Raw genomic sequence first — 26,703 nt, forward strand, 5'->3', positions numbered from 1 at the left:
AATCGAAATGCATACGATAATACAATTAGGCCACTGAACATAAAAATCCAACAATTGGGTCTCTAAACTAACCAATTTCAAACAATTCTTCAAATTTGCAGGTTTCCAACAGGTCATCCTCCCAAATTATTTTTTTTTTTTAAGTAAAGTTTAAAAATTAATTATTTTAATTTTTTTTTTTAAAAAAACAAGACTTCAAATGGAGATCCGACCGGTTTCTTGTCTCCATGGCCGGAGACGAAGAATTTTTTCTTTTCCCTGGTTGGAGATGAAGAAATTCTTCGTCTCCGGTCGTGGAGACAATTGAAGCATGTGCTCCATCTCAACTAAAAGACTAAACTGATAGTTGGATTGCACATTAATGCAGTTATATTGATGAAGACATCTACATGCGCCAACCATCAGGCTAGGTGAATCCCAATTTTCCTGATCATGTGTGTAAATTTAAATTGGAAGAATTGTTTAAACTTAAATTTAAAATTTTCGTCTCCGGCCGAAGTCTTTTTTTTTTTTTTAATTTTTTATTTATTTATATATTTTAAAATTTAAATAATTAATTTGAGAGGATAACTGGTTGACGTGTTGACAACTTTTAAATTAGAAGAATTATTTAAAATTGGTTAGGGATCTAATTATTGATTTTTTAAATTCAGTGGCCTAATTGCATTATCGTGTGCAATTCAATGACCTATTTAATCCTTATTCAAAAAAAAAAAAAATACTCCATAACTTTTAAGCTGTTAGCCAATTTAGTTTGCCACATTACCCTCCAAAATTCATGCATTTCAATTCCGGCATTGCCCTCCCGCTATTCAAAAGTTTCCAAAATTTTGATTTGAAATCACAATTTCACACGGAAAATGGACATTTCGCGCCTTCTCACAATAAATCACTTGCAATCGTGGATTCATCTAAATCCAACGACTCAAATACAGCTTCAGCCCTACTGTCGGATCGCCATTATTAACCGTTGATTAAGCACGTAAAACGAACGCTCACGATTAAACCCCCGCCCACATTTAAAATCCCAAACTCCAGTTGCCGAAGTATAAAGTACCCCGGCGACTCTATCAACCATCACCAATTCTTCAATCTTCCAATCGAAACCCTAGAAAGCTTTTCTCATCAAATTTCTCAGTGCGAAAATGTCAGGCCGTGGAAAGGGAGGCAAGGGCTTGGGTAAGGGAGGAGCCAAGCGTCACAGGAAGGTCCTCCGCGACAACATCCAGGGCATCACCAAGCCCGCCATCCGCCGTCTGGCTCGCAGAGGCGGCGTGAAGCGTATCTCCGGCCTCATCTACGAGGAGACCAGAGGCGTCCTCAAGATCTTCCTCGAAAACGTGATTAGAGATGCGGTGACCTACACGGAGCACGCCCGGAGAAAGACCGTTACGGCGATGGACGTGGTTTACGCGCTCAAGAGGCAGGGAAGGACTTTGTACGGATTTGGTGGTTAGGAGCTTCATAAACTAGGGTTTATGCTTCTTTTCTGAAATCAGTGGATTATTTGTGCTTCTGCATTAGTTCTATTTACTACTGTGTAATTCTCAATTGCGCTGAAATATATCGATTAATTGAAGATAAAATTATGCAATTGTTTTGCACTTTGCGCTGTGGATTGGGTGTTCTACGAGAATTGGGCATTACGATTGATTAGTGATTAATACTTATCTCTGATTTAAGCTATGAAAATTTTGAATATTTTCTTAATCCTAATTTAACTATGAGTGTAGTATTGCTCTGCGGGCGTACTGCTCAAAATCCCAAATTGAGTTAAATTTGATTAAAAAATATCCCATTTCTATACGGACATGGATGTAATACACACCTATAAAAAGGGATACTTATTCCCCATTCCATCATCCCCTCAACCCACAGCCCTCTTCAATCTCCATATAATCTTAGACTCGAACAATACTTGATAGATTGTAGTTTGGTAGTAGACAACGTAGAAGATCAGATATTCCAAATTCGTAACAATGGTTGCCCAAATGATGTCTTTAGAGAAGGGTAATGGATATGATGTTCCGGCAAAACTCACTGGACAAGTAATAATCTGCTCAATCATAGCTGCCTTTGCTGGTTTAATGTTTGGCTATGATATTGGAATTTCTGGTACGTTATGCTACTTACTCACATCCATTAATTTTTTTTGTAACTATTCATTCCTCTAGTTCCTGGTTTAACGAAATTATTTCTCTTTGATTTGTCGCAGGTGGAGTGACTTCAATGGATGAATTTTTGAAAAAATTCTTTCCTGCAGTGTACGTAAAGAAACACATGGTTCATGAAGATAATTATTGCAAATATGACAATCAGAAGCTTCAACTTTTCACATCTTCACTCTACCTTGCTGCTATCGTCGCCAGTTTCTTTGCTTCTCATTGTTGCAAGCGGTACGGTAGGAAACTAACCATTCAACTCGCTTCTATCTTTTTCATCATCGGAGTTGTTCTCAACACCACAGCCGTTAATCTTATGATGCTCATCTTCGGACGCCTCTTTCTCGGTGCTGGTGTCGGTTTTGGCAACCAGGTATTTATTTATTCTCTAATCTATACAATATATATATATATATATATATACATTATTGTTCTAAATTTGTCATCTAGCTTTGAACTATGATTTTACAATATTAATGCACTGTTTCATTCTTTCAGGCAGTGCCACTATTCATATCAGAAATTGCTCCTTCAAACAAAAGAGGACTTCTCAATGTTCTTTTTCAATTCTTGATCACAATAGGCATTTTCTTTGCCAATATTGTCAACTATTTATCTTCTAAGTATATACGCTCCAATGGCTGGAGGGTATCTCTCGGTGTAGCTGCAATTCCTTCCATTTTTCTAGCTTTGGGTTCTCTGATAATCGTCGAGACTCCTACCAGTTTGATTGAACGGGGGAAGAATGAGGAAGGTTTGCGAGCGCTAAAGAAGATTAGGGGCATGGAAAACGTAGAGAAAGAGTACAACCACATTTTACGCTCCACTGAGATGGCTAAAAAGATCAAAACCCCATTTAGAAACCTATTTAAGCGTTCTAGTTGGCCACAACTTTTGTGTGGCACCATTCTTCAGGTATTTCAGCAGTTGACCGGCATTAACGTTGTCATGTTCTACGCTCCTGTGTTGTTCCAAACAATGGGGTTAGGAGCAAATGCATCTCTATTGTCTACTCTTATCACTGGATCAGTTAATTCACTTTCCACAGTTGTGGCAATCTTTGGTGCTGATTATTTTGGCAGAAGAGTGTTACTGATTGAAGGTGCCATTCAAATGCTTGCAGCCCAGGGTGTGGTAGGGGGAATTCTCGCAGCATATCTCAAAGCTACAAATATGATACCAAAGTTTGCGGCAGTAATTGTGTTGGTGATGATTTGTGTGTTTGTTATGGGTTTCGCTTGGTCTTGGGGTCCATTAGGATGGTTGGTTGCTAGTGAAATATATCCACTGGAGACTAGAACGGCAGGATTTTTCTTCGCGGTTAGCACCAATATGATATTCACTTTTATTGTGGCGCAAGCTTTTCTTTCCATGCTTTGCACAATGAAATCTGCCATCTTCTTCATGTTTGCTTCCTTCGTTTTGGTTATGGGGTTGTTTGTTGTGTTCTTGCTGCCTGAAACCAAGGGAATCCCCATTGATGAGATGAACGAAAGAGTGTGGAAGAAACACTGGTTGTGGAAGAGATGCTTTGATGAGAAGGAGGATGCCAACACTGATTCAGTTAATTAAGTGTCAGTTTAGAAAGTTTGAAACTCAATATCTCTTTTCATTGTTTTTATAGGAATTTTAATTTTTAGATTTATTGTTGTAATTGGACCGAATTCTTATATTAGGCTTTAATTTTTATTTTACATTTATTACAAACCTCAATTCTAGTTTGTACCTTCTTTTTAATTATTAGAATGAATGAATATACAGTCTAGTTTAGCTTTAATTTGTCTCCAGCACTTTTATATTTTGCGATTTTAATTTTTTAAAGGAGATAGACAAGCAAGTCATAATAATATTAATATTAGGATGAGGAAAACAGAAATTCAAATTAGATTATGAGAGATGAAGCAAAGTCACAAACAGTACAGTTTTATTAATTTTATGCTGGAATTCAAAGTAGTAGATAGCCTTGCTTAACAAGTTTAACCAGTAAATTGTAGTATTTCATCAATGCTTTAATTTACAACTGCATATAGACATACAGTGCTTTGTATTGTAGGTCAGCTTACACTCTAGTCTTGATCAAATGTAGTCAACAACAACCCTATTTCGATTCATACTAATACCAATGATTCAAATGGTTTAGTCTCTGCAATTTAATTTCTGTGTCCTGTTGATAAACAATAGAATTTGGTCTCTTCTTAGTTCTGTTTGGTGGAATTTGGCCATTTGTTTCTGTAATTTAGTCTTTCCAAGCCATTTGTTTCTTTGGCAGAAAGAGACATTTATAAAATTTGCACCTCAAAAATCAAATAGAAAAGCAATCAGCACCTCAAAAAGATAATTTTAGAATAATAGTATGGTGTTGTTGGCTCAACTCCTATTAGCATTACTGCCAATACTACAGTACTTGATATTGTGGAAAGTAAATTATGTTTTTATAAATGAGTAGAAGTATACTTCTAAGTCCCAAGTTTCAAATTATGCTTTGTAGTATCTTAACCTTAACTTCTGGTGCATGCTTTGTTAGATTATTTGATTTTAATTGCCAGTTTCAGTGTTCATTTTGATGTGTTTAGGGTCATTAAATTGCAAACTACTTTAAATATTTTAAAGATGTACTTTTTAATCTTTTTATATTTATCAGTTTATCAAAAAGTTAATCTTACCAAACATTTTCAAACTTAACAGCTCATAAACTTTCAGCTCCTAACTTATACATTTTTAGCTTTCAGCTCATTTTTAATTTTTAGTTAATTTTCAGCTTTTAGCTCCTAGCTTATAGTTTTTCAGCTAGGTTTGTCCAATAGAGCCTATATTCGTGACATAGTTACGTACTTATTCTAATATAAATATATAACTCGCATCTGACTAATTAAACCGGTTAAATATAATCGAAGTATCCAACACATAAAGATGGAAAAGAAAAACGATTTTACTGTATATAAAAATATCACATTTTAAAAATAAGAAATAGCAAATGTTGAACAACTTACACAATTTATAAAAAATTATATATAAACCCTTTGTCACTTTTCTCATTTTGAGATTGCAACATTTTTACGTACGGTATTGTAGAATTCTTCATAAAACATAAGTTATATTTTTTGGATATTAAAATTGTTAAGAAAATTAAATATTGGGTATAAATAAAACCTTGTGTAGCTTAACACCCGTAGAAATTTATACAATCTTATATTGATCTTGTTTGACGACTAAAAAATTTGATATATAATATCATCTAAATAAACTTTACAAAATATTAAATTCAATTCTGGGTAGTATTTTCCAACAAGTATCCTAAAGATAGAGACATGTAAAAAATTACAGATTCCGTAGAGCTAGACAAGATTAATCACTTAAGGTGAGGATTGAAAGAACATACAATTAGTGGTTGCTTGTAGAGATTAAATGGAATCTTCAATCTAGATTCAATGGTGTCATTCATACCATGGCCCATTAACTTGTGAGCATGTCATTTCTACCTACTCTATATTTTGTAATAATTTTGCAGTGTTGCACAAAACAATTTTGTGTTTTAATTGATTAATTATTAAATTAGTTTTTAAATTTTAATCGGTTAAAATCAAACATATATAAGTCACATCTTCCACTGTAGTACCTTTAATTACAATCATTATACGCTAGACCATGCATGATTCATAGCGTAAGATAAACAATTGACATACATGTTTATTTTTAGTATCATGCAAGTTCATTTCAATTTTAATAGGTTCATTATATTTTGATACAAGTTCATTTTTAGTATACTGTAAGTTCGTTTGTAGTGTTACTATCTAAAAATAAATATATAGTACAACAAAAATGGACCCACAATATACTAAAAACGATCTTTTATTGGTAACTCATATTGCAATGTGGGTCATGGTTCATGGTATAATTTGTTGTTTAATTAGATGAATCTTTAAAAACAACACTTTTAGTGTTATTCATCAAAACAAATCTTTAAAGAATGAATTGTATCTTTTAAAGATGATATAAGCTGCCATTGTCCATTGGGTAGCAATTTCCCACAAGTCTCCAATGATCGAGACATGTAAAATGACAGATTCCTGGATTGGAGCTAGACAATTAATTAAGGTGAGCAGAAGATACTGTAAATGGAATCTTGAACCTAGATTCAATCAAAACATGGCCCATGAACTTGTGGGCATCTCATTTCTACCTATTGTATTTTAGTTGCAATGATTTTTTTTCCTCAGCCACAAGAAACTTATAATCACTGTCTAAAAGTGTATACTAAGTAAATTATATTTAATAGTTAACAAATCATACAAGAAAGATAAATTGTTTCTATATAAAACAAATTTTATCCTGCTCATCATATGATACGTTTTGATGAATTGATTGGGAAATTAAGAGACTTGACTAATTAAGACATGTTAGTCACACTTTCTAATTTTGTGTGAATCTTTTAAAACATCAACATAGTTTAGTTTACCTAGCCAATCATTTTTATTAAAAAAAAAAAACATATTAAATATCTCAAAATATCTTGCCAAATTATAATATTTCTTAGCTTTATGTATAGTTTAAATCGAATCAACGAAATATACAACATTTTTTTGTTATATGTGAAGGATCCAACATATTATTAGACACAAAAGCAAGAATACAAATTAAAAATGGGCATATATGCATGCATTATATTGCTATCAAAGACAAATACTAATAAATTTTGAAATCTATATGATATATACTGGACTCGGGTCGAAGGACATGGGGTGAAACCGATTCAACTCGACACGAGAAGAGAGATCCTAACCCCGACCTCGTGGTTGGCCAATGCATCCAACCCGAGTTGGGGAGAGGTATAAGAGGACCATGATCGGCCCGGGGCATCTAGGTCGTGCAGATTGTTACTCAAACATAATGTGTATAAATAATGAGTTTTTTGCACTTTTGGTCCCACGACTATAGTGGCACTAGCAGAATTGATCCACGACTTTTGAACCTTGCAATTTTAGTCCACGACTATTGATTTTTTTGCAAAAATGGTCCTTCCGGCCACTTTTCCGTCAAAATTCCACCGGAAATTTTTTTTATCCATTTTTAACAGGGCACTTATCTCAAAATATAAAGGAAATACATAAAACGGAAAGGTAAAAGCGATTGCATTTGAGAATCTCTGCCGCTTCTCTCGCCGGAAATCTATACAACGAAGCTTTTCCGATGTCTTCGGATGATCTCGCAAGCGTGCTGGCTCCGCCTCCAATGCTGCTGCCGGATAACCCAACTAGCCCGGGGAACGCCACGGCCGCTCCGCCGCTTACTGACAGTCTTATCTGCTCCCGGAACTCCGCCGCCTGGGGCAGTAGTATGTAGCCCAGTAATATGGTATGCAGTCAAATGTCAATTTTTTTCTTTTATTTTTTGAGATAAGTAAAATGTCAATTTTAGTCCTGTTAAAAATGGATAAAAAAAAAAATTTCCGGTGAAATTTTGACGGAAAAGTGGCCGGAAGGACCATTTTTGCAAAAAAATCAATAGTTGTGGACTAAAATTGCAAAGTTCAAAAGTCGTGGATCAATTCTGCTAGTGCCACTATAGTCGTGGGACCAAAAGTGCAAAAAACTCTATAAATAATAGTGTGCTTATCTTGTTTAGACATCTCACGTCCCATTAAAACATACTTCTTGTAACCTTCAAGCAATTAATGTGAGCCTATGATTACCTTGTCTCTCTTTCAAACATTCTCTTTGTTATTTACCTTCTTTGTACTTAAGTTAATTGAATTGTGAAGTATCTTATGATTTAACGACATAACTATTATATTACCCTTCTAAACGGAAGTTAAGGTCACAGGTTTGAGTCACATTCCAATAAAAAATGTTGACGTATCATATTGAACAAATACTATAGATATGTCAGATTGTAAAAAAAAAATGTTAATTAATTCAGAATGCTATTATTATTATTATAATTATAATAATCCAAGTTAACTTGGATCCCTAAAAGCACAAGTCGATGAGCTCCTCGTCGTGAATCCAACTTGCAAAATCAGAGCTTCGGTGAGAAGAAAAGGAACTGTAATTGGTCGTCTCTTCCCGGTTAAGAACCGAGTTAAAGTCCCCAGCCACTAGCCAAGGACCATCAATGCCTCTCTCATTATGACTAGATCCCGGCCTCCAAAGACGGCGGCGGAGGTGGTGGGCGGGGCTTCCATAGATTGGAGCAAAGAACCACGGAAGCTGGCCGGCCACCTTTACCTGCAAAAGCATAAACTGAGGGTGAGTGAAAAGGGGTGTGATCTACACCAGGTCCCTCCAAAAAATCCAGATGCCACCACTAAAGTCGACAGCTTCAAGTCGAATCCAGTCGGAGAAATCAAGCTTAGAACAAATGGCATTGGCCTGGGAAGCCTACACGGAGCACGCCCGGAGAAAGACCGTTACGGCGATGGACGTGGTTTGCGCGCTGAAGAGGCAGGGAAGGACTTTGTACGGATTTGGTGGATAGGAGCTTCATGAACTAGGGTTTGTGTTTCTTTTCCGAAATCAGTGGATTATTTATTCTTCTCCATCAGTTCTATTTTCAATTGCGCTGAAATATATTGATTAATTGAAGATAAAATTATGGAATTGTTATGCACTTTAATTTGCGCTGTGGATTGGGTGTTCTACAAGAATTGGGCATTACGATTGATTAGTGATTAATACTTATATCTGATTTAAGCTATGAAGATATTGAATATTTTCATAATCCTAATTTAACAATGACTGTAGTATTGCTCTGCGGCGTACTGCTCAAAATCCCAAATTGAGTCGAATTTGATTAAAAAAATATCCCATTTCTATACGGACATGGATGTAATACACACCTATAAAAAGGGATACTTATTCCCCATTCCATCATCCCCTCAACCCACAGCTCTCTTCATTCTCCATATAATATTGACTTTTGAGCAGTTCTTGATTGATTGTAGTTTGGTAGTAGACGAACGTACAAGATCAAATCTTCCAAATTCGTAACAATGGTCGCCCAAATGATGTCTTTAGAGAAGGGTAATGGATATGATGTTCCGGCAAAACTCACTGGACAAGTAATAATCTGCTCAATCATAGCTGCCTTTGCTGGTTTAATGTTTGGCTATGATATTGGAATTTCTGGTACGTTATGCTACTTACTCACATCCATTAATTTTTTTTGTAACTATTCATTCCTCTAGTTCCTGGTTTAACGAAATTATTTCTCTTTGATTTGTCGCAGGTGGAGTGACTTCAATGGATGAATTTTTGAAAAAATTCTTTCCTGCAGTGTACGTAAAGAAACACATGGTTCATGAAGATAATTATTGCAAATATGACAATCAGAAGCTTCAACTTTTCACATCTTCACTCTACCTTGCTGCTATCGTCGCCAGTTTCTTTGCTTCTCATTGTTGCAAGCGGTACGGTAGGAAACTAACCATTCAACTCGCTTCTATCTTTTTCATCATCGGAGTTGTTCTCAACACCACAGCCGTTAATCTTATGATGCTCATCTTCGGACGCCTCTTTCTCGGTGCTGGTGTCGGTTTTGGCAACCAGGTATTTATTTATTCTCTAATCTATACAATATATATATATATATATATATATATATATATATATATATATATATATATATATATATATATATATATATATATATATATATTATTGTTCTAAATTTGTCATCTAGCTTTGAACTATGATTTTACGATATTAATGCACTGTTTCATTCTTTCAGGCAGTGCCACTATTCATATCAGAAATTGCTCCTTCAAACAAAAGAGGACTTCTCAATGTTCTTTTTCAATTCTTGATCACAATAGGCATTTTCTTTGCCAATATTGTCAACTATTTATCTTCTAAGTATATACGCTCCAATGGCTGGAGGGTATCTCTCGGTGTAGCTGCAATTCCTTCCATTTTTCTAGCTTTGGGTTCTCTGATAATCGTCGAGACTCCTACCAGTTTGATTGAACGGGGGAAGAATGAGGAGGGTTTGCGAGCGCTAAAGAAGATTAGGGGCATGGAAAACGTAGAGAAAGAGTACAACGACATTTTACGCTCCACTGAGATGGCTAAAAAGATCAAAACCCCATTTAGAAACCTATTTAAGCGTTCTAGTTGGCCACAACTTTTGTGTGGCACCATTCTTCAGGTATTTCAGCAGTTGACCGGCATTAACGTTGTCATGTTCTACGCTCCTGTGTTGTTCCAAACAATGGGGTTAGGAGCAAATGCATCTCTATTGTCTACTCTTATCACTGGATCAGTTAATTCACTTTCCACAGTTGTGGCAATCTTTGGTGCTGATTATTTTGGCAGAAGAGTGTTACTGATTGAAGGTGCCATTCAAATGCTTGCAGCCCAGGGTGTGGTAGGGGGAATTCTCGCAGCTTATCTCAAAGCTACAAATATGATACCAAAGTTTGCGGCAGTAATTGTGTTGGTGATGATTTGTGTGTTTGTTATGGGTTTCGCTTGGTCTTGGGGTCCATTAGGATGGTTGGTTGCTAGTGAAATATATCCACTGGAGACTAGAACGGCAGGATTTTTCTTCGCGGTTAGCACCAATATGATATTCACTTTTATTGTGGCGCAAGCTTTTCTTTCCATGCTTTGCACAATGAAATCTGCCATCTTCTTCATGTTTGCTTCCTTCGTTTTGGTTATGGGGTTGTTTGTTGTGTTCTTGCTGCCTGAAACCAAGGGAATCCCCATTGATGAGATGAACGAAAGAGTGTGGAAGAAACACTGGTTGTGGAAGAGATGCTTTGATGAGAAGGAGGATGCCAACACTGATTCAGTTAATTAAGTGCCAGTAAAGAAAGTTTGAAACTCAATATCTCTTTTCATTGTTTTTATTAGGAATTTTAATTTTTAGATTTATTGTTGTAATTCGATCGAATTCTTATATTAGGCTTTAATTTTTATTTTACATTTATTACGAACCTCAATTCCAGCTTGTACCTTCTTTTTAATTATTAGAATGAATGAATATACAGTCTAGTTTAACTTGGTCTCCAGCACTTTTATATTTTGCGATTTTAATGTTTTAATTTTTTAAAGGAGGTAGACAAGCAAGTCATAATAATATTAGGATGAGGAAAACAGAAATTCAAATTATTACATTATGAAGCAAAGTCACAAGCACACAACATACAAACAGTACAGTTTTATTAATTTTATGCTGGAATTCAAAGTACTAAGATAGTCTTGCTTAACAAGTTTAACCAGAGATATCAATGGCCTTCACCTCTGGTTTCTTGGCCTCAATTTTTGGCACAGTGACTGTCAGCACTCCGTTTTCCATGCCGGCTTTCACCTCATCCATCTTCGCATTTTCCGGCAGCCGGAACCTCCTGAGGAACTTCCCACTGCTGCGCTCAATGCGATGCCACTTATCATTCTTCTCCTCTTTCTCTTTGCTCCTCTCTCCGCTGATCTGAAGAACCCTCCCATCCTCCACCTCAACTTTCACTTCCTCCTTCTTCATCCCGGGAAGATCAGCTTTGAAAATGTGAGCCTCCGAGGTCTCTTTCCAGTCAATCCTCGCCGCAGCGAATGCAGAGGTTTCGCTCGCCGGAGAAGAAGGAGAGAAGAGGCCTTCCAAGGGATCCCAGAGTTCAAGAGATAGAGGATCAAAGACGTTGCTTCGCCGGCCACCAAAGAAGCTTGGGATGAGAGACATTATTTTCTGGGAATATAATGATCAAGAAATTAAAGCAGATGAATTTCTATGGGAACTTTGATAACTTGTTGATTGATGAGAGGGGGCACCATACTTATAGTGATAGAAGATGAGTCTGGAATGTGCATGAATAATGATATGGGCGATTAATCAACAATGAAAAGAGGATTCTGGTATTCTCATGAGGATTTTTTATTATTAGTTTTGATAAAGGACAAGTTGGTTGGGATGCTTTTTCTATGAGTTTCTACCATCTTCATTACAGTAAATTGTAGTATTTCATCAATGCTTTAATTTACAACTGCATATAGACATACAGTGCTTTGTATTGTAGGTTAGCTTACACTCTAGTCTTGATCAAATGTAGTCATCAACAAGAACCCTATCTCTAGCAATTTAAAGTAGAAACAGAGCTTAGAACTGAAAGTACAAAATCGATAAGAAATCAAACAAAAAGATAATTATAAACTAAGCCGGCAAATTTTAAGATTAGGGTTCAAACCTAGCAACAGTTATACTATGGACCCGAATCTAAAGTAGATAATTTACATACTACTGAAATTATGAATATTTAGTATGTAAATTGTAAACATTTAGTATGTTAAATTATGAATATTTAAATATATAAATTGTGAATATTCAATAGGTAAATTATATATTTTTATACTTTAGGTTACCTTACAAGGTGGACCGGATTCACAGAATAATTTGCCCAAACCTAGTGCTGCCTTACATGTATTAAAATAAGACAGACTCAAAACAATGCAGAAATTTTGGTCCAGACGAGATCTTAGTTGTGCTTATCATTCCTATCCGTATGCACCATGCATGGTGCATACGGATGTCAAAACGACGTCATTTTATTAAAAAATGTGCGTCTCCCTTTTAAAAAAAATTCAGGTACGATTCCCATCAACAACATTATATTGTTCATTCATTCTGGAATTTTAGTTCATAGATTATGGAATTATAGTTCATTGATTATTGAATTATAGTTCATCGATTCTGGAATTGTAGTTCATTGATTCTGAAATTTTAGTTCATAGATTATGGAATTTTAGTTCATTCATTCTGGAATTTTTAGTTCATAGATTAGATTCTGGAATTATAGTTCATCGATTATGAAATTTTAGTTCATATGTTGTTGTTGGGAATCGAACCTGATTTTTTTTTAAGAGGAGACGCGCGTTTTATTAAAACGATGTTATTTTTGCATCCGTATGCACCATGCATGGTGCATACGGATGCACAGCATAATTTGCCCATTCCTATGGCTATGCAATTTCAAAAGTTTCACTAGCCCAATTGACCCTCATAGGCCCAAATTCAAAAGTTTCACCAGCCCAATTGATCCTCATAGGCCCATATGGCCTGTTAACAATATCAAGGACTGTTATCCCATGGACCCGTGTCCACCTTGCAAGGTAGACACAGGTCCAATACGACACCGTTCTGCAATTCGGGAATAACAGTGTTGTTAGTGGTACCATTTTTCCTCTACCAATCATATTTAAAAAAAAAAATAAAAAAATAATCAAATGAATTCAGCGACATAAAAAATTGTGAATATACTGTTATGTAACTGTGAATATAAAGTTCTGCAGTTGTGTATATAAAGTTTGGTAGGGAATATCCCGACCGACATAGCTTCACCACGACCGAGGAGCCTTTTGTCTCTTTCTCCTTGTCTTTGCAGGTAGCAGGTCGGGCTCCACGAGAAGAACCCGGTCGTAGACCGACCGGAGTTGCCCGAGCGACAGTGTCGACCACCGAGCGGTAGCCCTTTGGCGAAAGAGCTGACGAAGGACACGTGGCGGCTCTTTCCATTGACAGGCAGGGCACCCGGGAGGATGACACGTGGTGGCTACGTGGAGGACATGCCGAACGGCTGGAATCCTGTCCCCGGCATAGCGGCTATAAATACCCACAGTAGCTACAATGTAAAGGACTTTTGGACGATCGATAGGTTGTTGTTAGAGAATCCCGACCGCAGTCAGTCGGTACTCAGAGCAGCCAAGTAGATTGTACTTAGGGCCTTTACCGGGATCAATAAAGATTTTACTTGCTTTAATTGGTCTCGTGTTATAGGCAAAAATATCGGCATACTCCCGGAGCACGGCCAGAACTTCCGCTCGGAGCTCGGGAGTGAGGGCTCGGCCAATCTTAATCTTCCTGTCAGGGCGGCCCTCGGACAGGGGAACTTCTTCTATCTCCTCGGAAGGTTCAGGCTGCTCCTTCCGTTCCTTAGCCTCCTCCTTGGCTATGGTGTTCACCCGGGAAGATGGACCGGAATCACGTCGATTAACCGCTCGGGTGTAACACTTCCGGGCGGATTGGACATCGCCACGGACCACGCCGACCCCGTTGGGGGTGGGGAATTTCATGCATAGGTGAGGCATAGAAATTATCCCACCGATCTTCATAATGGCGGGTCGGCCCAAGATAATGTTGTGGACGCAATGGAGGTTGACCACAACAAATTCCAGCTCCGTTTGGATCGACTTTGGAGGCGTGCCGATCTCGACCGGGAGCGTTATTTTTCCCTCGGGGTAGATAAGAGCCCCGGTAAATCCTGACAGTGGTACACCGACCGGAGTCAGCTCCTTCCTGTCGAGGCCAAGCTTTTCAAACACGTCCAAGTATAGGACGTTCACGCTACTGCCCGTATCAACCATAACCCTCTGGACATCCGTCCCCTTAACGTCGATCGTGACCACGAGCGCCTCCATGCCATGGTCGCTGCTGCTAGGTTGGTCCTCAAGGGTGAAGGTTATGGGCTCCATCTTCTGCCTCTTCCCGGTCTCCCGGGAATCCACTACTGCGACCGGGCAATTAGTCCGCGGTCGGGAAGCATCTTCCAGCCCACCAAAAATGACGTGGATGGTAGGCTTTCCGGACGGGCGGCTACCGGACGGAGGGTCAGGGTCCCGTCGGTCATCGTGACGATCGTCCCTTCGATCGTCTCTTCGGTCCTGACCCGACCGATCGGAGCGGTGATGAGAACGCCTATGGTCTCTCCGATCGGTATTTCTCTTGCTGTCCTCTCTCTTCCCCACGCACTTGTCCAATTTTCCCAAATTGAGCAAATCTTCCAATAATTGGCGCAAGTGGGTACACTCCTCGGTGTCATGCCCGGCGCATCGATGGTAAGCGCAATGCTTACTCTTGTCAGGGCCGTCTCGATCGGGATGGGGAAGTTTGATGAGATTGCAGGACTGGGCGTATTGCATGGCCTCCGCTGCGGATCGGTTCAAGGCCGTAAACTCGCCATGCCTGGTGCGGGGTCGGGTATTGTCATCTCCCGATCGATGTTCCGCCCGGCCAGCCGGTTTACGAGACGAAGAGCCGACCTCCTGCAAGCGCTTGACGGCATTCGCCTCACCTGCGTTGGCGTAATCAGTGACCCTTCGTAGGGCCTCCTCATAGGTGGTCGGGGGGTGGAGGATAAAATCCTGGTATAGATGCCCCGCCCGGAGGGAGATGTGAAGCATGTGAGTGGCGGTCGCATCGTCCATAGGCTCGACCTCCCCGACCGCCGCTTTCCACTTGATGAGGAAGTCGGTCAAGCTTTCCCCTTCGAGCTGCTTGGCCTTTTCGAGGTACATATAGGACTTCCTCACTACTTTGGAAGTAATGAACTTCCGTACAAACTTGATCGTCAGGGTCTCAAATTTGTCGATTGACCCCGGCTGCAGGGTTCGGAACCATTCTGCCGCCCGACCGGTAAGCGTTGAGTAGAAGGCCCTGCACATCACGGCGTCTGAAACGCCCTTCAGCATCATATTGCTGAAGAAATCATTCACGTGAGCCTCCGGGTCTGTCCGACCGTCGTAACTCTTCTCTCCCGAGACCTTTAAGTCGAGCGGGTAAGGCTGAGCCATTACCGCTGCTGTGAAAGGCGTTTGGTGTAGGGTCGATCGGTCGGCCGGGGGTGCTGTAGGATACGCACTCCTGAGCTGCGCAACTTCCGCCTGGAGGTTGTAGAGCAATCCTCGGGTTTCGTTGAGCTCGGCGGCTTGAACGGCTTGGGCTGTATCCCGAGCGCGTCGTCGTCGGTGAGATCTCGACCCGCTATACCCGGATGAAGCCTCATGGCTAGCTTCCTGCATTTGTACGTCCTCTTGCCCGCGATTCGGGTCTTGGGGTCCCAGACGCTGGCGCATCTCTGGTCGGAGACGATCGAAAGCTACCGCTCGGGCAACCTCTTCAGGGTCCTCCGCTTGAACGGCCTGAGCTGGTGCCTCCATCGCATCAGCACCCCCCGACCCCAACCGCGAATGAGCCGAGCGTCGAGCCCGGGAAGTGGACTGACGCTGCGGCTCTACTTGTGCGGTCGGCTGTACTGGAGGGGCGGCGGCTGGAGCTGTATAAGCTGGCGTATATGGTGGATAACCAACCGGGGAAGTGTAGCACATCGGTTGGCCTGGCCAATACCCGTACGGTGGAGGTGGGACCGGGTACGGATACTGGGCGGGATACATCATCGGCGGCTGCTGGTATGGCAGACCGGGTGGTGGGTATCCCGGTTGTATGTAATTCACCGGCTGCTGGGCGGCCGGGTATGTATTCGACGGATGTGGTGGTGAGAGATTGAGGTTGAGGTCCATGGTTTGACCCTGCTGTTGGGTAGCATAGTGGTCGGAGGAGCTCGCCGCATCCGCCTGGTCGTCGGCGAAGTTGTTGTGTGCCCACGGATACATGTCGATATGGTGATCGGGTGCTCGTCAAGACGTTGGTTTCTTGCACGGGTCCCCACAGACGGCGCCAAAATGATACTGCTAATTCTACGTAAGCAATATAAAATAACACGAGACCAATTAAAGCAAGTAAAATCTTTATTGATCCCGGTAAAGGCCCTAAGTACAATCTACTTGGCTGCTCTGAGTACCGACTGACTGCGGTCGGGATTCTCTAACAACAACCTATCGATCGTCCAAAAGTCCTTTACATTGTAGCTACTGTGGGTATTTATAGCCGCTACGCCGGGGACAGGATTCCAGCCGTTCGGCATGTCCTCCACGTAGCCACCACGTGTCATCCTCCCGGGTGCCCTGCCTGTCAATGGAAAGAGCCGCCACGTGTCCTTCGTCAACTCTTTCGCCAAAGGGCTACCGCTCGGTGGTCGACACTGTCGCTCGGGCAACTCCGGTCGGTCTACGACCGGGTTCTTCTCGTGGAGCCCGACCTGCTACCTGCAAAGACAAGGAGAAAAAGACAAAAGGCTCCTCGGTCGTGGTGAAGCTATGTCGGTCGTGCAGAAGACACGACACCTTTCCTCCGATCGCCGCGAGTTTGTAAGAGAAGAAGTCAAAAAGATGGCGGCGATCGAGCACATCCGTCCGGTGGTCTATCCTGAGTGGGTGGCAAATATTGTTCTTGTTCCTAAGCCCCCAGCATGGAGGATGTGCATAGACTTTACGGACCTCAACAAAGCCTGTCCGCTCGACCCGTATCCTCTACCGAGCATTCATCAGATGGTCGACGAGACGGCCGGGGCCGAGTTAATGAGCTTCATGGATGCCTTCAAGGGGTACCATCAGATCATGATGCACCATGAAGACGAGAGCAAGACAGCCTTCGTAACCCTGGACGGGCTGTATTGTTACCGAGTGATGCCGTTCGGTCTGCGGAACGCAGGAGCCACCTACCAGAGGATGGTCAACATGCTCTTTGCTGATCTGCTGGGCCGAACGATGGAAGCTTACATCGACGATATGTTTGTCAAGAGTCGGGACCGATCCGACCACACTCGGGACCTTCGGGAGTGCTTCCAGATCATGAGGAAGTACCAGTTGCGGCTGAACCCGACCAAGTGTACATTCGCGGTTCAGACCGGCAAGTTCCTCGGCTACATGATGACCAAGAGAGGAATCGAGCCTAACCCCGCCAAAGTAAAAGCGATTCTGGACATGCAGCCACCTTCCACCGTTCGGGAAGTCCAGCAATTGACCGGTCGGTTGGCAGCCCTCAGCCGGTTCCTCTCCAAGCTAGCCGAGCGCGCTTTACCTTTCTTCAAGGTATTGCGGAAGGTTAATGGATTCGTCTGGGACGAAGAGTGCCGAGCGGCTTTTGACGAGCTGAAGGAGTATCTCATGTCACCGATCGTGCTCTCAAAGCCCGAGCTCGGAGAAGAGCTAGACGTGTACCTCGCCGTGTCCGATCGTGCAGTAAGCGCAGTGTTGTGCCGAACCGATCCGGAAGGGGTCCAGCGACCGGTGTACTATGTAAGCCACGCGCTACATGGTCCCGAGCTCCGGTACTCCCGGCTAGAGAAGGTCGTCTATGCCTTGTACATTGCTGCAAAGAAGTTGGCTCCCTATTTCCAAGGTCGAGCAATTCGCGTGTTGACCGATCAGCCGATCGGGCCAGTCCTCCGAATCGCTTCATCATCGGGTCGCCTAGTCAAATGGGCGTTAATGTTGACCCAGTACGCGATCGAATACCGACCAAGACCGGCTATTAAAGGTCAAGCTCTTGCGGATTTCTTGGTTGAGTGCACCGCCCGGGATGCCCGGCCTCCTGAGGTTGCGGATCCCGAGGCTGAGTGGTGGTCGCTGGCTACAGATGGGTCGAGTAGCAAAAAAGGAGCAGGGGGAGGAGTAGTAGTCACGAGCCCAGAAGGATTCAAAGTCTATTTTGCTCTCATGTATCAGTTCCACCCGACCAACAACGAAGCCGAGTATGAGGCATTTGTAAATGGCTTGCAATGCGCTCGGGACTTGGGGGCTGAATACATCCGAGCCCAAACAGATTCTGTGCTCGTGGTCGGGCAAGTTCTCGGGGACTATGAAGTCAATGGTGAGCGTTTGCAGTTATACCGAGACCTTACCATGGAAAAGCTCGCTCAGTTCCGGGGGTATACTGTCCGACACATACCCCGGTTGGATAACGCCGATGCGGATATCTTATCCAAACTGGCCCAAGACGCCCCGGAACACATGTCGAAGATAGCTCGGATCTTGGTGATCCCCAAACACAGTATCCATCGTCTGCCGGTCAATCCAATCCAACCGGTGGAGGACAGCTGGATCACCGATCTGAAGGAATACCTCGAGCACGGTCGACTCCCAGACGACCCACAGCGTGCTCGAAAAGCCAAGCTGAGAGGCCCGAGGTTCCAAGTCTTGGATGGTCGTCTTTATCGGCGATCGTATGGAGGCCCTCTTATGCGTTGCTTGACCGCGTTCGAGGCCGAGTTAGTCATGAAGGAGCTACACTCGGGAATTTGCTCTTCGCATCAAGGAGGCCGGTCCCTGGCCCGTCGTATCATGCTGATCGGGTACTACTGGCCGTCCCTCCAGCTAGACTGTGAAAAGTTAGCTCGGGAATGCGAGACGTGCCAACTGTACGCCCGGACGCCTGGACGACCGGCAACCTTCTATCAACCGGTCACGACCGCAATTCCCTTCGCTAGATGGGGGGTAGACATCTTGGGCCCTTTCCCTCAACTCTCTGGTCGTAGAAAGTTCGTGATCGTCGCCATAGATTACTTCTCCAAATGGATAGAAGCCGAGCCCTTAGCCACGATCACATCTCAGCAGTGTGCTCGCTTCCTTTGGCGCAATGTCATTTCCCGTTTTGGCGCACCCGTGCATCTCATTAGCGACAACGGTCGCCAGTTTGTGAGCCAATACTTCCAGAATTTCTTGGCCACGATCGGGACGACTCACGTCCGGTCGTCGGTCGCTTACCCACAGGGAAATGGACAAGTGGAGAATGCTAACCGGACGATATTGGAAGGTCTGAAAAAGAAGTTACACTCGGCCGGTCGTAGTTGGGCCGATGAGTTGCCATATGTTTTGTGGACTTATCGGACGACCCCGAGGGAAGCTACTTTGGAGACCCCTTTCGCCCTGGTTTACGGAGCCGAGGCCCGACTTCCGATTGAGGCCTGGATTCCGACCGATCGAGAGAGAACCTATAACGCGGAAGAGAACGAACACGCGATGGCCGTGGACCTTGATGGGGTCGAGGAAAAACGAGAGCTAGCCGCTCGGCGAATGGCCGAGTACCAGAAATGTGTCAAGAGTTCGAAAGACGTTCGGGTCAACCCTCGCTATTTTCAAGTCGGAGATTACGTTCTACGACGAAGGAAGGCCAGTCAGCCGTTAGAGGGCGGAAAGCTAGCTCAGAACTGGGAAGGGCCGTACATCATCAACGCTGTCATACGGCCGGGTACATACCGACTAGAGACAACGACTGGTCGGCTAATCGAGGGGACTTGGAATTCCGAGCACCTCGTTCTTTTTAGGCATTAGCCTATTTTTTGTATTTTTAGACGAAGTGGGGGCTTGACCTGCGAGTTAGACCCGGTCGTCATTTTTATGTAAATTTATGGTTGTAAAATTAATTCAACCGCCTGCGAGCGGGAAAGTTTAATGTATATACGATCGATGATTGCCCGACCGTTTGTATGCGGCGGCCCGATCGGTTATTTTCTTTCACCTTCGTTACATGCAGATCAGTTCAACATTCATCAACCGGGCGAAATCTATCGACCGGTCAAAACGCGCTCCACATTGGCGGACACCCAAGTCATGCCACTGATCGGGGAAGTCAGGAGCTCTCAGCATTATTCCCCGATCCGTCCAACTTCTGTCCACTATTGCACCCACTCGTGCCTCGAGCGCACAATAGTGTGGGGGCTGGGATAAGGAAGTATTTGCAGGCCCGTCGCTCGGTTACATTTCGACCGTAGAGGCTTGTTTTCAAAAAAAATATATACATTTTTTCGACAAAGGCCTGGAGATCGGGTAAACCCGATCGGTTGGTCAGATTTGACGTCGAAATATCGAACGCACGACCAGGCCATAAGGTCGTAAGGTCGGGCGTTAAGCGGATCGAATATTGCGAGACCGGGTCTAAAGGCCAGGGGGTCGAGTGATTGAGATCAGTGTGTGCAAGTTGGAAGCAAGGAAAAGAGAGACGAGCGACGCAAGAAAGCACAAAAAATAAATTTTATTAATTGACAAAAGGTGCCCGGTACAATTCGGGACCGGGCTCCCGATCGGTGTTTCTTACAAAAAAGAGGAGGCAGCCTAGCCTATTTCTTTGCCTCCCGGGCTCCAGCAGCCGCTTCCTTCCCGCTTGAAAGGGCCGCCGACGACGCTCCAGGCTCGGCCGCCTTGGCTTTTGGGGCGAACGGAGAAGGACCGGGATCGGCTAGGTCTGGGGGTAAGGCCGAGAGGACCAGCTGAAGGTCTTCCCCGTCCAGGGCCTGTTCCAACCGAGAACGGACTCGTTCAAGCATCTTCCGCTTCCCGGCCGTAAAGCCCCAGCGACCGAACGAGACGATCAGCTCTTCCCCGATCTCTGTTCCCCGGGCTGCTGTGAGGAAGGCCGAGCCCAGCTCCCTGTCTTTGAAGGCTGCCCGCGCCAGCTCGCTCGGATTCTCGAGCTGAGCCTTCAGCTCCTTGGCTTCTCCGATCGCCCGGCTGGCGACCTTCTCAGCAAGAACCCGCTCCTCGTCGCCCTTCTTCAGGGCCTTTTGGGTCTTCTCCAACTCGGCTTGGAGGTCCTTGATCTCCTTCAAGCGACGGGCGGCCGTCTTCTTGTGGTGATCAGCTTCCTCGGCCAGCATGGCTCGACCTTGTAGGAGCTGGGCGGCCCGGGATATCTGCAAAACAAAAGACGTTCGGGATCAGCCCGATCGAAAGCACTTGAGCAAAAAGCTGTTAGTTGAGAAAAGTTTACCTCGGCCAGGTCGTGGCCGATCCGCTCGGCCACTTGGGTCGGGGTCATCTTCCCCAGATCCACTCGGGCTGGCGCGGCGTTGCCGATCCGTGCCAGCACGGACGTAGACTCCCTCTCTCGCCCGACCGAAGGGCTCGGGCTGTGCTGCTCACGGCGGCGCTTCAGGCTGCCCACCTCGGTCGCGCCCTGGTCGGCGACCTTCTCCTTGCCCCGGGCGACCTCCACCCGGGTGACCAAGACGTCAGGCTGCTCGACGATGAAGCCCTCGCCCGTCGACACGGTCGAGGCACTCAGGGGTCGGGCAGTGGGAATCTCCTTTTCCCCGGCTGCTTTGGTCTTGGCCTTCTTCTTCCCGCCGAGGAAGATCAAGAAATGAAGGTAGGTCGGGAGGAGCAGCTCGAGCTAAACCTTTCTTCTTCCGTTTCGACGGCTTGGCGACCGTCACGCCCATCGGTACGGGAAGGTATTTCTCCTTTAGCTCGTACGTGGGGGGCGGGAGCTTGGCGGCTGCGAGACTTTCAGCCGTCCGGAAGATTGTGTATTCGTGCACCTCGCTCGAAATCCGGCTGACCGTGTCCCTCAGCGCTTGCGTCTCGACCGGCACCACTTGCTTTCTGAAGTGGCTGCTCCAAGTGCGATCGACCGGGAGGATCCAGGGGTCGTATTTGATGGAGAAAATTCTGTTCTTCCACCCCTTGTTATTCCCGGGCAGGCCTTTGATGGAGCACATATCTGCTCGGGATTGCAGCATCAGGAACCCACCCCCGTAGCGGCCCGGGAGAACCTTGATCTGGTAGATGAAGTTGAACAACTCCATCGTGCACTCGGCCTCGTGCCGAGTGCATATCTACGGGAAGCAGGCGAGGATCCGATGTGCGTTCGGGCAGATCTGAGCCGGAACGACCCGGTAGTACGCTAGAAAGGCCGTCAAGAGGGCCGGGAAGGGAATGGCAATCGGGGCCATTAGGGAGTCGTAATGCATCCCGATCCACTTGCCCCGATGCCTGTCAATTACGTTCCCCAGCTGACGGCTCGTGTCGAATTCTACCCGGCCCCGGAGTCTTTCAGCAATCCGAGCTGCTTCGCCTTTGGTCAGCAGGCTCATTTCTTGCTCGACACTCTCGCTGTTCAAGAATTCGAGCTCGACGGCTGGTGTGGCCGGCCCGGCCGGGTCTTCTTCGGTCTGCTCCGGGGTATTTTCTCGATCACCTCCTCGAGGAGCAGCTTCCGGGTGGTCCCCAACCACCCGGGTAGGCGTTTCCCTAACGCCCTCGGTTGGAGAACCCCGCCCGCTTGACGTGGCTCTCCCTTCCTCTTCCTCGCTGGAGCTCCCCGATCCGCTGGAGCTAGAGCTCGACGTCCCGGAGGAGCTTGATACGCTGTTATGCTCGACGGCCCGATCGGGGGCTGGCGTTGCTCGGGGGCTGGCTTCGGGAGTGTAGGACATAATGTCCACTTCCTCCTCGCTGATACGTTCGACCTCCTTGTCGTAGCCCGCGATCGAGGCGTTTTGACTATCCGAGTCCGACATAATTCTACCTAAAGGTCGGTCGGGAGTTAGTACAGGGTTCGGGGAGTTACCTCAAAGTTAGTGCTATCCTACTTCTATGCTAAGTAAAGAGTAAACAAAGAGTAAAGAGCTAAGAGCTTACCGAGTGAGGAAACTTTGAAGAAGACCTGAAGTTTTGCTTTGCTTGGTCGCCTTGCTGAGATGCTCTGCTCGGGATTCTTGGAGGATACCGACTGAAGCAAAAGAGTGAGGAAAGTTCAAATGAGGGCCTCAAGGGCCTATTTATAGGAGGGCATTTTAGGCGGGAAATGGGCCAACTTGCCTGACACGACCCGCGCTGAATCCGAGGCGACGGATGGGATCGCCGAGGCCGGCAGAGGCCGACACGTGGCGTAGGAGGGAATGACAGCTGGCAGGTCGGCTTGCTGGCTGACGGTTGGGCTTCTTCATCCCGTCCCGTTTTTTCCCGGCTGATCAAAAAGGCCCGGGCTGGGGGGCTCTTGGTAGGGAATATCCCGACCGACATAGCTTCACCACGACCGAGGAGCCTTTTGTCTCTTTCTCCTTGTCTTTGCAGGTAGCAGGTCGGGCTCCACGAGAAGAACCCGATCGTAGACCGACCGGAGTTGCCCGAGCGACAGTGTCGACCACCGAGCGGTAGCCCTTTGGCGAAAGAGCTGACGAAGGACACGTGGCGGCTCTTTCCATTGACAGGCAGGGCACCCGGGAGGATGACACGTGGTGGCTACGTGGAGGACATGCCGAACGGCTGGAATCCTGTCCCCGGCATAGCGGCTATAAATACCCACAGTAGCTACAATGTAAAGGACTTTTGGACGATCGATAGGTTGTTGTTAGAGAATCCCGACCGCAGTCAGTCGGTACTCAGAGCAGCCAAGTAGATTGTACTTAGGGCCTTTACCGGGATCAATAAAGATTTTACTTGCTTTAATTGGTCTCGTGTTATTTTATATTGCTTACGTAGAATTAGCAGTATCAAAGTTCAAGAATTATGAATATAGAGTTCAAAAATTATGAACATAGAGTTATGTAATTGTGAATATGAAGTTCAAAAAATATGAACATAGAGTTCTATAATTATGAACATACAGTTAAGTAATTATAAACATAGACTTCCTGAAGACAAACATTGTTAATGATGAAAGAAAGAAAATTGTTTTTTTTTTTAATTCTTTTTTTAAAATTGACACGTCATCATTTTCCACCAAAACGATGCCGTTTTGGAACGGTGTACACAGTTCCACATAATTTGCCGAAATCATTCAATCTCGTATATGTTAGTTTAATTATTGGCTATGATGAAAAAGGCAAATTATTGTGTGGACCATGGTCCACATTGTTGTGTCGACTATTAATATCACGTACATTTTTAATATACTAAAAATATATTATTTATATACTGAAAGTACATTATTTGATAGTATATATAAAATAATATACTTTCAAAAAAAGTATTTTACATATATAAATAATATATTTTTTAATTTTTAGTATATTAAAAATATATATATATTTTTTATTTATGATCCACAAAGCTATGTGGACTACGATCTATGTAATAATGATTGGATGATATATTACTAGCCCAACAAGCTCAATTCAACATATATTTATGAGCCCAATTCAACTGATCAATCAGTGACCAAAATTTGCAATCGTTATGCTGTGCATCCGTGCATGGTGCATACGGATGCCAAAACGACGTCGTTTTATTAAAAAACGCGTGTCTCCCCTTTAAAAAAAATTCAGATTCGAGTCCTAGCAACAACATTATATTGTTCATTCATTCTGGAATTTTAGTTCATAGATTATGGAATTATAGTTCATTGATTATGGAATTATAGTTCATCGATTATGGAATTGTAGTTCATCGATTCTGAAATTTTAGTTTATAGATTATGGAATTTTAGTTCATTCATTCTGGAATTTTTAGTTCATAGATTAGATTATGGAATTATAGTTCATCGATTATGGAATTATAGTTCATTGATTATAGAATTTTAGTTCATATATTGTTGCTGGGAATCGAACCTGATTTTTTTTAAGGGGAGACGCGCGTTTTATTAAAACGACGTCGTTTTTGCATCCGTATGCACCATGCATGGTGCATACGGATGCACAGCATAATTTGCCCAAAATTTGTTAGGCATGCACACGAGCCCATCAGACAAGTTAATGTAGGCCTCCAAACCCGCCTCGCCAAAGCCCATTATTTGGTAGGCCATAAAACTCAAAGCCCGTTCCACCTTTTTGTAGATGGAATTGGCTAAACTCGTTTTGACTGCTCTACAATAAATTGTCAGCTAGAAACTCACAATTACATATGCCGAATAATTATAATTTAATGGAAGTGCAAGTATAAATAACAATGTTGCAAAAAACGTTAGGCGCCCCCTAGGCGCCGATTTTTTTTTTAATTTATTTTTTTAATTAAAAATAAAATTAAAAATTAAACATTTTTAAAATTTAGTAATAAAACATAAGGTTTCCATAGTTATTTCTTAGAAACTATTTACGAAAGTGGTTGTAAAAGTGTTCAAAAGATTGTTTAAACCATCTAAATACATAAAAAACTAAAATTAAGAGCTAAAGAAGCATTTTTTTGAAAAAAAAAATTGTCAAAATCGAATAACCGAGTCAAATGTTATGCCTTCCGAAACTTTTCCGACATTTAAAAAAAAAAAAAAAATTCACCGAACCGACCAGTTAGGCGGTCTAGGCGGCCGGCCGCGTAAGAGGCCGCCGAGGCCATTCCTCGAATGTTCTCGAATCAAATTTCCTATGTTATGTATTGTTATTATGCTACTTTAGCTACTGAAAATTTCACTCGGAGATATACTAAACACTAAATTATAATATTACCAACCATACATATTCACATATTATTTGACCCACTTAACATATTGCCTTGTTTGGTAACATATTTAACATTTTTCTCATTTTGATCTAGATTCAACATTTTTTTGGTATTGTAGAATTCTTCATAAAACATAAGTTATATTTTTTGGATATTAAAATTTTTAAATATTGGGTATAAATAAAACCTTGTTTAGTTTAACATCCGTAAAAGTTTATACAATCTAATATTGGTCTTGTTTGACAAGTTAAAAATTATATACTCCGTATATAATATCATCTAAATAAACTTTACAAAATATGAAATTCAATTCTAGGTAGTATTTTCCAACAAGTATCCTAAGGATAGAGACTTGTAAATGACAGATTCCTTAGAGCTAGACATATATGATTAATCACTTAAGGTGAGGATTAAAAGAAGATACAATTAGTGGTTTCTTGTAGAGATTAAATGGAATCTTCAAGCTAGATTCAATGGTGTCATTCATACCATGCCCCATTAACTTGTGAGCATATATGTTATTTCTACCTACTCTATATTTTGTAATAATTTTGCAGTGGAGCACAAGACAATTTTGTGTTTTAATTGGTTAATTATTAAATTTCATCGGATAAAATAAAATATATGTCACATCTTTCAGTATAGTACCTTTAATTACAATCATTATACGCTAGACCATGATTCATAACATAAAATAAAGCACTGACATACATGTTTATTTTTAGCATTATGCAAGTTCATTTTAATTTTAATAGGTTCATTATATTTTGATACAAGTTCATTTT

General features: G+C 43.1%; 4 protein-coding genes and 1 long non-coding RNA gene across 5 annotated transcripts; 3 read left to right on the top strand and 2 right to left on the bottom strand.

Annotated features, from left to right (window-relative positions):
* The first annotated feature begins 1,054 nt into the window (after positions 1-1,054).
* LOC109193175 (histone H4) lies at positions 1,055-1,604 on the top strand. The gene has a single exon (XM_019344023.1). It carries the CDS (start codon positions 1,146-1,148, stop codon positions 1,455-1,457), a length of 312 nt encoding a protein of 103 aa, XP_019199568.1. The 5' UTR covers positions 1,055-1,145; the 3' UTR covers positions 1,458-1,604.
* Positions 1,605-1,650: 46 nt separating this feature from the next.
* Positions 1,651-3,792, top strand: LOC109193173 (sugar transport protein 2-like). Its single transcript, XM_019344021.1, has 3 exons — positions 1,651-2,115; positions 2,216-2,535; positions 2,661-3,792. Exons 1-3 carry the CDS (start codon positions 1,980-1,982, stop codon positions 3,732-3,734), a joined length of 1,530 nt encoding a protein of 509 aa, XP_019199566.1. The 5' UTR covers positions 1,651-1,979; the 3' UTR covers positions 3,735-3,792.
* Positions 3,793-8,541: 4,749 nt separating this feature from the next.
* Positions 8,542-11,090, top strand: LOC109193174 (sugar transport protein 2-like). Its single transcript, XM_019344022.1, has 3 exons — positions 8,542-9,286; positions 9,387-9,706; positions 9,888-11,090. The coding sequence occupies exons 1-3, from the start codon at positions 9,151-9,153 to the stop codon at positions 10,959-10,961; spliced, it is 1,530 nt and encodes a 509-aa protein (XP_019199567.1). The 5' UTR covers positions 8,542-9,150; the 3' UTR covers positions 10,962-11,090.
* A 158-nt stretch (positions 11,091-11,248) lies between these two features.
* Positions 11,249-11,891, bottom strand: LOC109192921 (18.1 kDa class I heat shock protein-like). Its single transcript, XM_019343635.1, has one exon. The coding sequence runs from the start codon at positions 11,835-11,837 to the stop codon at positions 11,376-11,378; it is 462 nt and encodes a 153-aa protein (XP_019199180.1). The 5' UTR covers positions 11,838-11,891; the 3' UTR covers positions 11,249-11,375.
* Positions 11,892-12,275: 384 nt separating this feature from the next.
* LOC109192933 lies at positions 12,276-12,633 on the bottom strand. The gene is made up of 2 exons (XR_002056170.1): positions 12,556-12,633; positions 12,276-12,339 (listed from the first exon to the last, which is right to left on the bottom strand). It is a non-coding gene; the product is annotated as an uncharacterized LOC109192933 (long non-coding RNA).
* Between the last annotated feature and the right edge of the window lie 14,070 nt (positions 12,634-26,703).

This window comes from Ipomoea nil, unplaced genomic scaffold (assembly GCF_001879475.1).
Source record: "Ipomoea nil cultivar Tokyo-kokei standard unplaced genomic scaffold, Asagao_1.1 scaffold1834, whole genome shotgun sequence".
NCBI classification, from domain to species: Eukaryota; Viridiplantae; Streptophyta; class Magnoliopsida; order Solanales; family Convolvulaceae; genus Ipomoea; species Ipomoea nil.